The sequence below is a fragment of the Ictidomys tridecemlineatus genome, chromosome 3 (genome assembly GCF_052094955.1).
Source record: "Ictidomys tridecemlineatus isolate mIctTri1 chromosome 3, mIctTri1.hap1, whole genome shotgun sequence".
NCBI lineage: Eukaryota > Metazoa > Chordata > Mammalia > Rodentia > Sciuridae > Ictidomys > Ictidomys tridecemlineatus.
The window spans coordinates 55,539,237-55,552,488 of NC_135479.1; the positions used below are offsets into that span (position 1 = coordinate 55,539,237).

Sequence of the window (13,252 nt, forward strand, 5' to 3'; positions counted from 1 at the left end):
CCCTGGTGAGCAGATCTCTCTCTCTCTTTTGGCTTGCTCATTGCCATGTCCTGAGCTGCTTCCCTTCTGCCATGATGTTCTGCCTCACTGAAGCCCAAAGCTCTGAAGTCAGCTAACTGTGGACTAGGAGCCATCACAAACCTTTCCTCCTCTAAGTTGTTCTTGTGAGGTCTTTTGGTCACAGCAACTAACTAAAACCATCCTTCATTGCAATAGAGAAATAACGACTTTCTTTGCCTATCTCATGTGGCTTGTTTTGACAATGAAATGCATTCATTTATTCCCTAATTTACCAACTAATTTCTGAGCATTCTATTCTGTGTCAGATACTTTCTAAGTCCTGGAGGTCAAGATATGGAGAAAAAAAAAAAAGAATAATCCCTGTCCTCGTGGAGTTTCAGTTCTAGTATGGAGGAGGTGGGTGAGATGATAGACAAGATAAATAAAAGGTATAAGATATTAATCGATGATGTTATGAAGAAATCAAAGCAGGGGCTAGGAGAGGTGGGAGTTGATTTTTGGATAGAGTACCAGGAAAGTCTTACCAGAAAAAAAAGGGAGGGGGGCATTTGGATAAGTAAGTGAAGGAGCAAACTGTGCTGGCATTTGGAAGAAGGGGATCCCAGGCAGAAGGAAACCATCAGAGGAAAGGCCCTGGGGCAGTGAATCAATGAGTGAATCAGGAGCAGGTTGGCTGGAGCAATAGGAGAGAAAAACAGAAGAAAGTTTTATTGTTTTTGTAATTTTTGTATTTGTTCTTTTTATTTATACATGACAGTAGAATGTATTTTGATGTATCATGCATACATGGAGTATAACTTCCCATTCTTGTGGTTGCACGTGATGTGGAGTTACAATGGTCGTGTATTCATATATGAGCATGGGAAAGTTATGTCTGATTCATTCTGCTGTTTTTCCCATTTCCATCCCCCACAACCTATCCAATTCTGTGAATCTCTACTCCTTCTTCCCCCCTACCCCCACCCACCCCGCTATTGTGAGTCAGCATCCACATATCAGAAAGAACATTCGGCCTTTGGATTTGGGGGGATTGGCTTATTTCACTTAGCACAATAGTCTTCATTTCCGTCCATTTACGGGAAAAATAACATCATTTCATTGTTCTTTGTGGCTGAGTAGTATTCCATTGTGTATCCATTCATCTGTTGAGGGGCATCTAGGTGGGTTCCATAATTTAGATATTGGGAACTGAGATGCTATGAACATTGATGCGGCTGTGTCACTATAGTATGCTTATTTTAAGACCTTTGGGTATATAACAAGGAGTGGGATAACTGGGTCAAATGGTAGTTCCATTCCAAGTTTTCTAAGGAATCTCCATACTGCTTTCCAGAGTGGTTGCACAAATTTGCAATCCCACCAGCAATATAGGAGTGTGCCTTTTTATGCACATCCTTGCCAACATTTATTCTTGCTTGTATTCATGATAATTGTCATTCTCACTAGAGACGAAATCTCAGTGTAGTTTTAATTTGCATTTATCTAATTGCTAGAGATGTTGAACATTTATATATATATATATATATATATATATATATATATATATATATATATATATATATTGACCACTCGTATTTATTCTTCTGTAAAATATCTGTTCAGTGCCATTTCCTGTTTATTGAGTGGGTCATTTGAGTTTGGGGTGTTAGGTTTTTCTGAGTTCTTTATGTATCCTGGAATTAATGCTCTATCTGAGGTGCAGGAGGTAAAGATTTTCTCCCATCCTGTAGGCTCTCTGTTCACGTTCTTGATTGTTTCCTTTGCTGTGAAGAAGCTTTTAGTTTATAAGTCCTATTTACTAACTCTTGATTTTACTTTTTGTATTTTAGGAGTCTTATTGAAGAAGTCAGTTCCTAAGCTGACATGATGGAGATCTGGTCCTACTTTTACTTCTAGTAGGCACAGGGTCTCTGGTCTAATGTTTAGGTCCTTGATTCACCTTGAGTTGAGTTTTGTGCATGGTGAGATATAGGGGGTCTCATTTCATTTTGCTACATATGGATTTCCAATTTTCCCAGCACCATTTGTTGAAGAGGCTATCTTTTCTCTGATGTGTGTTTGTTTATGGTACCTTTGTCTAGGATGAGATAACTATATTCATGTGGGTTTGTCTCTATTCCACTGGTCTTCATGTCTGTTTTGGTGCCAATACCATGCCTTTTTTGTTAGGACAGCCCTGTAGTATAATTTAAGGTCTGGTATTGTGACAGAAGCAAGTTTTAAACACAGAAATAACCAGACTGGCTTTTCTCTCCATCTGAGATGAGGCGTCATGGAGATCCTTAAGCAGGAGCCCGGCATGATCTGGCCCACACTTCATGAAGGTACCCCATCTGCAGCTTTGAGGATACAGTGAAGCAAGGAGTCCAGAGGAAAGGCAGGGAGCTCATTGGGGGAGGATGTCACAGCTACCAGGTGAGAGCCGATAGACAGGACGATAGCCACAGAGAGGGTGACATGAGGAAAAGGAGAATCCACTTTGGAAATTCAATCGCTCTTCACGTGGAGCCTGGGGAATGGCATGAATAAATCACAGACCATGGTGGGGCAGATGGCACTGCTTCAAGTGGCCACAGATGAACTCAGTCATTCCTTACAGGTCTCAAGGAGAAATTTCCTAAGAACATACATAGGAACTGAGGACCTGGGTATAAACTGGGGTCTCCAGACTTGTTTGTGATGATGGGAATTCAGCCAGAAATGCAGTAAGAAGGTCACGTTGCTTCTTACCTCAGGCCTTCAACCTCAAAACTTTTTCTCAACTTAAACTCTCCCTACTCCTCCAGTTGCAGCTGGAGAAAGAACATATCATGTCATTCCATCTCAGACTCTCGATGCAGAGCAGACTTGGTGAAAAAGGGATCACAACTGTGTCCGCCTTTCCTAGGTTTCTCTGGAGAACTTCATATCATCCGTTTGAGATAATCCCGTGCACTCCAAGGCCACTTCTTGCTAAATGACACTTTTTTTTTTCTCCTGAACAATTCTTTCGATGCATTAAGAGCTTAATCAACCAAAATTACAGGGTGTGCTTAATTCCAGGGCTTGATTTGAATATCATTGCCTTGGGAGGAGGGGAAACTGAGCCTTCCTAAGTTGAGAATTTCCTGTTGGCCGGACTGTTCCCCCAAAGCATGTCCTTGGCAGCCCATTAATTACATTTTATTTTGACAGATCTCATATATGGTTGTTATATCTTTAGGGGGTACAAAGGTGTTGGGTGATTAATTGGTTGATAGTGTATGTTAATTGAATGCTAATTAAATTTAAATTTAATTCATATTTGCAACACTTAATTGAACACAGGACCAGGAAATTAGAATATTCAAGCTTCTTGAAGGAACTTGTCTTTCTATCTGTCACCTTCCTGTGTCTATTGACACTCCCTCCTTGTTTACAAACTTGTTTTTCAAGAGAAGAAATCAGACAGTTCCTAGCGCTTCTAGCTGTAATAAAAAAGTGTTGGTTCTTTCAATCCATAAATATTTAATTGCTTCACTGAAAAAAAAAAAAGATATCTTTCCCCACCCTGTTACTTTAGTTTGTTCTAAACAAGTCTGGTCAGGCTGGAAACTGGGCTGATTCCTTCCCTTTGGTTTGATTATGGAAGAAACAAGTCCAAAAGAAAGTCTCCTCACTTAGACTCCAGAAAGGCACAGAGATACTCTGACAGGGGCCCAGAATGCTGAGGGCAGGGGAGGGGGCTGTTTATGACACTGGGGGCATCCAAGAAATTCTCTGAATATCATTGGGAAACCACTGGGTGAACTCTCTGCAAAACTGTTGGCAAAAGAGCCAACGGTTCCTCTCTTACAGCCTCGTGGTGGAAGGGGCTAGATCTAATCCTGGCATAGGAGCTCCTTTGCTACCTTGGGTGGAAAGAACAGGTCTACTCAGGATCCAGTTATTTGAAGATTTCCTGGGGTACCTGGCCTTGGGATTATGAGGGTATCTTCAATTCCTAATCTCAAAAAAAAAAATGAAAATATCAAGCCAGAGAGAAGCAGGAACTTTGAAGTTTAACTGTTCTGGTTTGTATCCAGGCTCCCCTCTTAGAAGCATTGCTTAGTTCTTCTGAAATGGGAAACTTTAATGTCATGCATAAGAATTAAATGAGATAATAAGTATTGGTTGAAACCTAGCTCAGCACTTGTACAGTAAGACGTTCAACACCTGGTAGGTGTCGTCATCATCCCTGCCTAGTAATCTCCACTTCACTTCTGGTCCTGTGGAAAGCCTGAACCTAGTACCAGCAGGTGTGGATGTGGGTGTCTGCACACACATGCATCCTATATGCGCAACGCCCATGTCTCAATCTCAACCTTTGTGCTGTCTCAGTAGTGGCCTCTGAGGCTTGATCCTCCTTCTCTCACTCACTGCATCTCTCCTCAGCTGTCCTGGAGAAACCTCTAGAAAAGAAGGCTGGCAGGAATTATGGCCCTCCGGGCAACAAGAAGCTTGTCTATTTCATCGATGACATGAACATGCCAGAGGTGGACGCCTATGGGACAGTGCAGCCCCACACTGTCATCAGGCAGCATCTAGATTACGGGCACTGGTAAGAGGACAGGCAACGGGTGAGGGTGGGCAAAACGTAAGGCCAGCCTGGGGACCACTCACTCTCGGGCTGAAATAGCAAATCTCAGTTCCGCTCTGGGGCCACGTGAGAGTCTCAGGGGTCAACCACACTCTATAGGATTCTCTGTTCCTCTGGAGTACTCTTTCAAACAAGGACACATAGGTCCGGGTGAAAAATTAGGCCAAAGGATGTACTATTCTCTCAGCTAAGAAAGAAACCTGTTATTTCTTTAAAACTCATCTCAGTAATGGCTAGACATTGCAAAAGGTGTCTGTTTTGGGGGAGCAAAAGATGGAGAAATGGAGATTGAATTTTTTCTTTCTTTTCTTTCTTTTTTTTTTTTTTGTATTAGAAATTGAACTCAGGAGCACTTAGCCACTGAGCCACGCCCCCATGTCTCTTTAGTTTTTATTTTGAGACAGGGTCTTGCTAACTTGCTTAAGACCTTGCTAAATTGCTAAGGCTGGCTTTGAACCCTCCATGTTCCTGCCTCAGTGTCCCAAGCCACTGGGATTATAGGCATGCCTCCCCACATCTGGCAAGAGGTTGGCTTTTATCAGTGCCTGCTGTAGGCACATCTGGAAATATCACACTGAATCCCATTAATATGAATAATTAATACGTGTTAATAAAATGCTTTAAAAATAAGCCCAAGGGATTATGAAAAAGAAAGGAAAAGACTCATTTCAAAAGTTGCATTCTTCAGAGGCTTTCCCGAAGTTGATGGGGAGGTAGTTAAGTTATCTAGTTTTACTTTAGATTCATGATCACAAATCTTAAAGGGGAAGTAGGAGCTTCCTGGAAATGCTACTATATTGTCTTACCTGCTGTCTCTCAGAAATACCTGTTTCACACCATCTCCAACTTTCACACCTCCAACTTCCTACTCCACCTCAGTGGGTGATGTGGCCCTCTCAGCACTGAGACTAACTCCATTTCTTATTTCCACATCTGTTCAACTTACTGCATCTTCCTGCATCCTGTGCTCTGCCCTCCTGTTCCCTCTTACCTAGGGCTAAACTAGCCACTGTGACGTGGTCTGCTGTCTCCCACTCCCCAAATCCTCACTTCCTCAACTAGTCTTCCTGTCTCTTTGCCTGCTCCTTTATGTCATTTAAACTTGCACAGATTTCTTCTACTATGTTGTCAAAAAAAAAAAAAAAGCAATCCTCATACTCGATTACCATTCTGTCTACCTCCCTCGGCATAACCAACTTCTCTCGTCTGTTCCTACTTCCTACTTTCCCACTCACTCCTTAACCCACATTATCTGATTTCTGTTCCCTGTACATTACTGAGCCTTTCTTGCTGAACCACTCACTGCATTTTTTTTTTTTTTTTTTTTTTTTGCAAAACCAGAGCGACCCTTTTGGAGTTCTGTCTTTCTTACTCTCTCTGCACTTGGTGTAGTTGACCACACTCTCCTTTTGGAAATATGGGCTTCCTTTGCCCCCTGGGCTACCACATGCCCCTGATTTGCCTCGTCTCTCTTAATCCAGTTCTATTATCTCTTTTTTTCGATATGATTTCTAGAGAGATTCTCAGAAATTTGTGTTAGGTACTTATCTCGTCTCCATCTCCATCAGGGGATCTGGGTTTTGTCTGTTTTTCTACCCAAGCGTATGAATGATAGGGCACATCCTACTTAACTCCTTGCAATGCTCACCTGCATAGGCCCTCCCACAACTCTTACTGGAATTTTCTGAATCTTCCAGGTATGATCGGAGCAAGCTGTCCCTGAAGGAGGTCATGAATGTACAGTATGTTTCCTGCATGAATCCTACGGCCGGCAGCTTCACCATCAACCCACGGCTTCAGGTAGAGTGGCCGCCAAGTACAGTGGTATGTGGTCCTAACACCACCTTATCAGGACTCACGTCACTTGATAAGAAGGGATTACTGTCCAGCCTCTCAAAACGGTTAATCAGGACGCCAACATGCATTTCTAGTGGTACAGGGAAACTCCTAGACCCAGGGTCACAAAGCTTTTAGAGATAGAAGAGGTCATGGGGTTCATTTGATTCGACTCCCTCATTCCTGAGATGGGGGAACTTCAGAGGTCATATGGACACTTGGTATCCCATTCAGATTTGGACTCTGTTTTCCTATTACCCCATGTACCCATCTTTGATCAAGGACCCACAGCCATTGATTCCCCCAATCATTTTATATCCAACCTCAATTTGAGGGTCGTGTGAAATACGTGACCAAGATGTAGCATTTTGAATGCTTTTAAGAATTCTCCATTATTTTTTTCCTAGTCTGGAAGTGGTGATTTTATTTATTTATTTATTTTTAGTTGTAGATGGACACAGTACCTTTATTTTTATAATGTGGTGCTGAGGATCGAACCCAGGGCCTCACGTGTGCTAGGCAAGCGCTCTGCCACTGAGCCCCAGCCCCAGCCCCCCCTCTCCCCGAAGTGGTGATTTTGATTCTGTGGTCAAGCCTGTCCAGCTCACGGCCTCCACCTTGTGTCATTGCTTCCTATGCAGCGTCACTTCAGCGTGTTTGTCCTCTGCTTCCCGGGAGCAGATGCCCTCTCTTCCATCTACAGCACCATCCTGACGCAGCATCTGAAGCTTGGACACTTCCCAGCCTTCCTGCAGAAGTCCATCCCCCAGCTGATTAACCTGGCCCTCACCTTCCACCAGAAAATCGCCACCACGTTTCTGCCCACAGCCATCAAGTTCCACTACATCTTTAACCTCCGGGATTTTGCCAACATCTTCCAGGTGAGTTCACCTGCTTCGAGATGCCCTAAGAGTCTTAGGGATGCTCCAGAGTCTCCCATTATCAATAAAATAAATGGCAAATGCCAAACTTTTAGGCAGTTTATATGGAGTCCTGAACATAGACTCCACCTGGGCTTCTGTGAGGACAACCTCAACAAAACAGTTTTATTTGGAACTTCAATATGCCTCAGAAAAGAGCATGCATTTCCTAAGTTGGTTCCTTTAGGTTGAAGAAGGCTCAGCATCTCAGAGATAAGGTCATATAAATGATTCCAGTATGCCTGGGAAGGAAAACGGCACAAAATAGAAAGTATTTTCTTCTTATCACTATTCCCTAAACAATAGAGTACAGCAGCTATTCTCGTAGCATTTACATCACTTCAGGCAATCTAGAGATGATTAGATTAAGTTATATACAACGTTATCCTATTTTCCATAAATGACTTGAGTATCCATGGATTTTGGTATCTGAGGGGGTCCTGGAACCAGCCTCCCCTGGATAATACAGAAGAAGGACTGCATTTCCAATTTAGAGATGACAAAACTGTGACACAGGCAATCAAGTCCCTTGAGCATGATCATAAAACTGGCAAGCAGCAGCATTGATAGCCACAACTAGAATGTTCAGCCCTTCCATCCAGGTAATTTGGGGTGATGAAAGGCTTCCTGGAGAAAGACCAGCTATTCCAACTTTGTTTTCATGGTAACTGGTACAACGTCAAGGAGAAACCAGAAAGCAGAGATATCCAGGTGGATATCTTGTTCCCCTGGCCTGTTTCTTTGTCTGATTCAGGCAGTTTGAGTGGCGACCCCCTGGGCTCTGGATCCCAGACTGGCCTCTTTGCAGCCTGCCAGCTGTCAACCTCCTGCCACAGCATAGGAGAGGACATCGCACTCTGGGGAACTGCCTCCCTTCATCCTCACAGTCCCCCATCCTCGTCCTGCAGAGGGGAGTTTCCAGCTCAGAACTTGACCACAGCTTCCCTCTGTCTTTCCCACCCCCTTCCCGACTGCTTGTCTGAGGTCTGATGGGAGAAATGAAGGGGATGAACAAATGCCTGTTAGGAGACAGGTCCTGTCTAGAGAACCCAGCTTGATCCAAGTCGCAATAATAAGTGCTTCTCTGTGCTTCCCTCACTCCATCCAAGTCACAATGGAATTGAGCAGGACTGAGAGTAGCAGAAATCATTAACCACTGTTCCCATCTCCGGGCCACACATCTGAGATGGTGCACAATTTGTACTTAACAGGCTCACATTTACTCAGCCCTTAATTATCTGCCTGACAGTTTGACCATATCAGCTGATAGTTTGCCTTACACAAAAATCCCAGAGTCAGAATTTCTGGTTGGTGATTTTTCCTGACTTCCACATTTTATATATGATTGATACTGAGAAGAGATGAGAAAGAGAAAGAGGCTAAGATAAACACATGGGTGGGGAGCCAAAGGGAGATAATGGAATTTCTTTTTCTTTTAATGAACTTTCATTACATTATGGCATACAGACAGAAAAGCACACAAGCCATAAGCATCCATCTTGGTTAATTATCACCAATCGATCACACCTATTTGAATTCATAATTTAAACCTTCCATAAAAAAATTCCAGGTTATACTTATGTAACCATGACTCGGATCACATTTTAGAACATTCCAGAATCTCCAAAGCACCTCTTTTGCTTCCTTCCTTCCATTCACTCTTTCCTCCTCCTCCTCAATATGGTCTAGACTTTAACACAATACATCATTTTGACCTATTTTTGAGCCTAATGCAAATAGAATGTTAGTGAATGTCACTTTGTATCTTTGTTCAATATTATGTTTGCACTTATATTTTCAATCATGGTATCAGTTTAGAAGTAACAGTTTTCTTTCTCTCTTTCTAACCCTGAAATCTCTTAATTTCTTTTTCTTGTCCTAATGTGTTGGCCACCAGCTGTCAATACAATGTTGAAGAGAAGTAGTGAGAGTGGTATCTTGTCACGTTTCAAATTTTAGAGGGGAAAAGATCTTAATAGCCTGTCATTATATATGATAGTTACTGTAGGTTTTTGTGGATGCCCTTCATCAGATTAAGAAAACTTCCTGTAATTTACTAAAAGTTTTAATCACAAATGTGTGTGGAAACTTAAGTGGTCTTTTATGCATCAGTCCGAATACTCAAGTCATGTTTCTCATTTATCCTGGCTATGTGATAAATCACACAGATTATTTTTAAGTGTTAGATCAACTTTGCATTTCTAGAATCAACTCAAGTGGGTTATTCCACGTTGTCCTTTAAAGCTTTCTGGATTCCATTTGCTAAATTTTTCTATATATTTTTCAATTATATATATAAGATTGTCTTGTCACTTTCCTTTCTCTAGTATTCTAAAGTAATAAAGTCCTCATAAAATATTTTGGCAAGTGTCTCCTTTTTTTCTCCTCTTTAGGAGACTCGGTAAAACATCATATTGTGTCTTCCTTAAATATTGAAAGAATTTCCTAGTGAAACCACCTGGAATTTCTTTATGGAAGGTTTAAATTATGAATTCAATTTCCTTAATACATATAAAACTATTCAGATTTTCGGTTTCTTCAGGTGTCAGGCATGGTAAGACATCAGATTCTCAACAACTTCTAATTTATTGGCATAAGCTTGTTTTTAATTTGCTTGTATTATCTTTTAAATGTCTGGTGCATCAGACATTATGCCCTTTTTCTTATTCTGGTAACCAATTACATGTGCCCTCTTTTTCTCTTCTGTCACCCTTTCAAGGGAGCTGTCAATTTTGCTACTCTTAAAAAAAACCTCAAAAATTATAACAATATTACTATTTAATTTCTTGACTGCCTCAATTTGATATCTGTTTTTAATATTATTAATGTTTACTTTTTTCTTTTTAATTCTGGATTTGGGCTTAGTTTCTTCTTTTTCTAACTTCTTGACATGGCTACTGATATCATTAGTTGTCAGCTTTTGTCTTTTCTAAAACACCCACTTTTAAGGCTCTAAATTTATCTCCAAGTATATCATCAGCCATCTCATAACAGCTTATATATGCTGTATTTTTATTATCTTCAGTTCATAATACTTCTTAATTTCCACCTTAATGTATTCTTTTTTGATCCATGGAATGTTTAAAAGCATATTGCTTTATTTCCAAAACTGTAAAGGTTTTCTAGTTATCTTTCCTTTAATAACTAGCTTACTTTTACTGTTCTCAGAAAAAAAAATTATATGATTTTTTGTTCTTTTGAAGTGTATTGGGATTTGATGTTACTCAAAATATAATAAACATGCACAATAACAAATGTATTCTAGCCAGGCAAGGTGGCCCATGCCTGTAATCCCAGGGGCTCAAGAAACTGAGGCAGGAAGATGGAAAGTTCAAGGCCAGCCTCAGCAAGTTAGAGAAGCCCTTAGTAACTTTGTGAGACCCTACCTCAAAATAAAAAATAAAATAAAAAGGGCTTGGATGTGGCTCAGTAGTTCAGTGTCCCTGGATTCAATCTCTAGTCCAAAAAACAAAGTCATTCTAAGATGTTTAGTGTAGATTCCCCAATATGTTAATTAGGACAAGTTTGTAAACCATGTTATTTAAATTTTCTATGTATTTAAGACTTTTTGTGTGCTTTTTTGTATGTTTTTTAAAAAGACATATTAAAATCTCTTTCTGTGATTGTGGACATATCTATTTTTTCTTTTATTTCTGTTATATTTATTTCTTATATTTTGAAGCTATGTTATTAGATGCATAACTTAACATATCTTTTTATTTTATAGTGAGTTTAATATAATTATTTCTAGGATATATTTGTAATTAGTATCTTTCTGACTTTTTTCTTACTTATTAAATTTACTTCTTTATCTCTAAAAGTGATCCTTGTTTTAAACTCAACTTTGTATAATATGAGTAGGACTACTCCATATTCTCTTTTAGTCAGTATCTTCATAAGATTAATCCCTTAGTATCCATGGGGGATTGGTTGCAGGACCCCTCACATATACCAAAATCTTCAGATGCTCAATTTTTTATATAAAATAGTGTAGTATTTGATATAAACTACATAGCTTCCCATGTACTTTAAATCACCTTTAAATTACAATGTGAATGCTATGCAGATAGTTACTGTACTCTATTGTTTAGGGGAAAAGGAAACCCTCCAAAGGTTTATTCTTTTCAGTACAGGTAAAAATTTTCTGAATATTTTAAATTAATTTGTATTCACACATTATAATTATACATAAAAGTGGGATTCATGGTGATATATTTACACATGTACTATAATTTAGTCAGTTTCATTCCCTAGCGCCTCCCCTTTCCTTCCTTCCTCCCTTTCCTTGATTCTCTTCCTCTGCTCCACTGTTATTAATTCTAATTTCTTCTCTCTAGCTTTTCTGAATATTCTTGGTCCATGGTTACTTGAATCCATCGATGCTGAACACATGGTTACGGAAACCCAACTATACACTGTTTTCACTTTTTATGTTCCGCTTGTCTATATTTTTATATTTAAGAATAAACCTAAGCAGGATATGGTAGTTTTTTTAATCCAGCCTATTATCTTTTAATTATACTTTTTAATTCATTGTTATTTTTATAATAATATATTTTGGATTAAATGACTTATGCTATTTGTTCTAAATATATTCTACCTATTCTTTTTCCTTTCCTCTCAATTATTATGTTCCACTCAACTAATAATATGTTTTTTTATTATTTTATTTTTTTCTCTCTTTTATTATTTAAGAAAATTCTTTTCTTTTTCATTGAATGGTTGCCATATTAATCATAGTTTTATTACAGCTTATGTCTGTTCATTTCAATAGCTAGATCTTCTGAGTCAGGGTTTTCTTTTGTTTTTTACTCATTTGGTCTTATCTCCTACTATTCTACTATCTTTCCCACCCCTGTCCTCCCTACCTTCTCCCCATTCCAACCTGCCCCATCCAGTGAACCTCCCCTTCTCCCTTGCTGCCCACGTCTACCCACTTATTGTGAGTCAGCATCCAGAAATCAGAGAGAACATTCGGCCTTTGGTTTTGGGCATTGGCTCATTTCACTTAGCATGATAGTCCCCAGTTCCATCCATTTACCAGCAAATGCTATCATTTTAGTCTTCCTTATGACTGAGTAATATTCCACTGGGTATATGTACCACATTTTCTTTATTCATTCATCTGCTGAAGGGCACTAGATTGGTTCTATAGTTGAGCTATGAATTGAGCTGCAGTAAACATTGTTTTCATTTGTTCTTATTAGTTTTACATGGCAGTAGAATGTATTCTGACATATCATACATACTTGGAATATAATTTCCCATTCTTGTGGTTGTACGTGATGTGGAGTTACTATGGTCGTATATTCATATATGAACATAGGAAAATCATGACCATTTATTCTACTAGCTTTCCCATTCCCATATCTCCACCCTTCCCCTGATTCCCCCTTGTCCAATTTGGTAAACCTTCACTCCTCCCTCCCCACAACCTATTGTGTGTGTGTCAGCATCCACATATCAGAACATCCAGCATTTGGATTTTGGGGATTGACTTATTAGCATGATCGTCTCTGGTTCCATCTGTTTACCAGCAAATGCCATAATTTCATTCTTGCAAAAAACAGAAATTTTGATGTATTACAGTGTTTGAAGAATTTAATATCCAGCTACAGATTTTTTCAACAAGAATTAATTGAGAATCTACTCTACATCAGGCACCATGCTAGAGAACAGTAGGACAATAATAAAAATCAACCATCACCAAAATGAAGTCTGTCAACTTCCCTGTCTTCGAAACACTTTCCATGAGCCATGAGAAGCAAATTTGGGAAAGAAAAAAATAATAATTTGAGAAAATAATAATTTTTCCTGACTGGAGATTTATATATAAAGGGCTCTGTGGGGCACATCAGAAGGAATGTCACTGGGCAGG

The 13,252-nt window shown here is 39.6% G+C and overlaps 1 protein-coding gene across 3 annotated transcripts in view; it reads left to right on the plus strand.

Annotated features, from left to right (window-relative positions):
- The window catches only part of Dnah9 (dynein axonemal heavy chain 9), a 331,866-nt gene that overhangs the window by 172,220 nt on the left and 146,394 nt on the right, over positions 1-13,252 (plus strand). For all 3 annotated transcript variants that reach the window (XM_040269453.2, XM_005332884.4, XM_040269458.2), the window contains 3 exons: positions 4,414-4,579; positions 6,316-6,418; positions 7,096-7,335. In XM_040269453.2, coding sequence (XP_040125387.2) covers positions 4,414-4,579; positions 6,316-6,418; positions 7,096-7,335 — 509 coding nt within the window. The remainder of the gene's footprint in view (positions 1-4,413; positions 4,580-6,315; positions 6,419-7,095; positions 7,336-13,252) is intronic.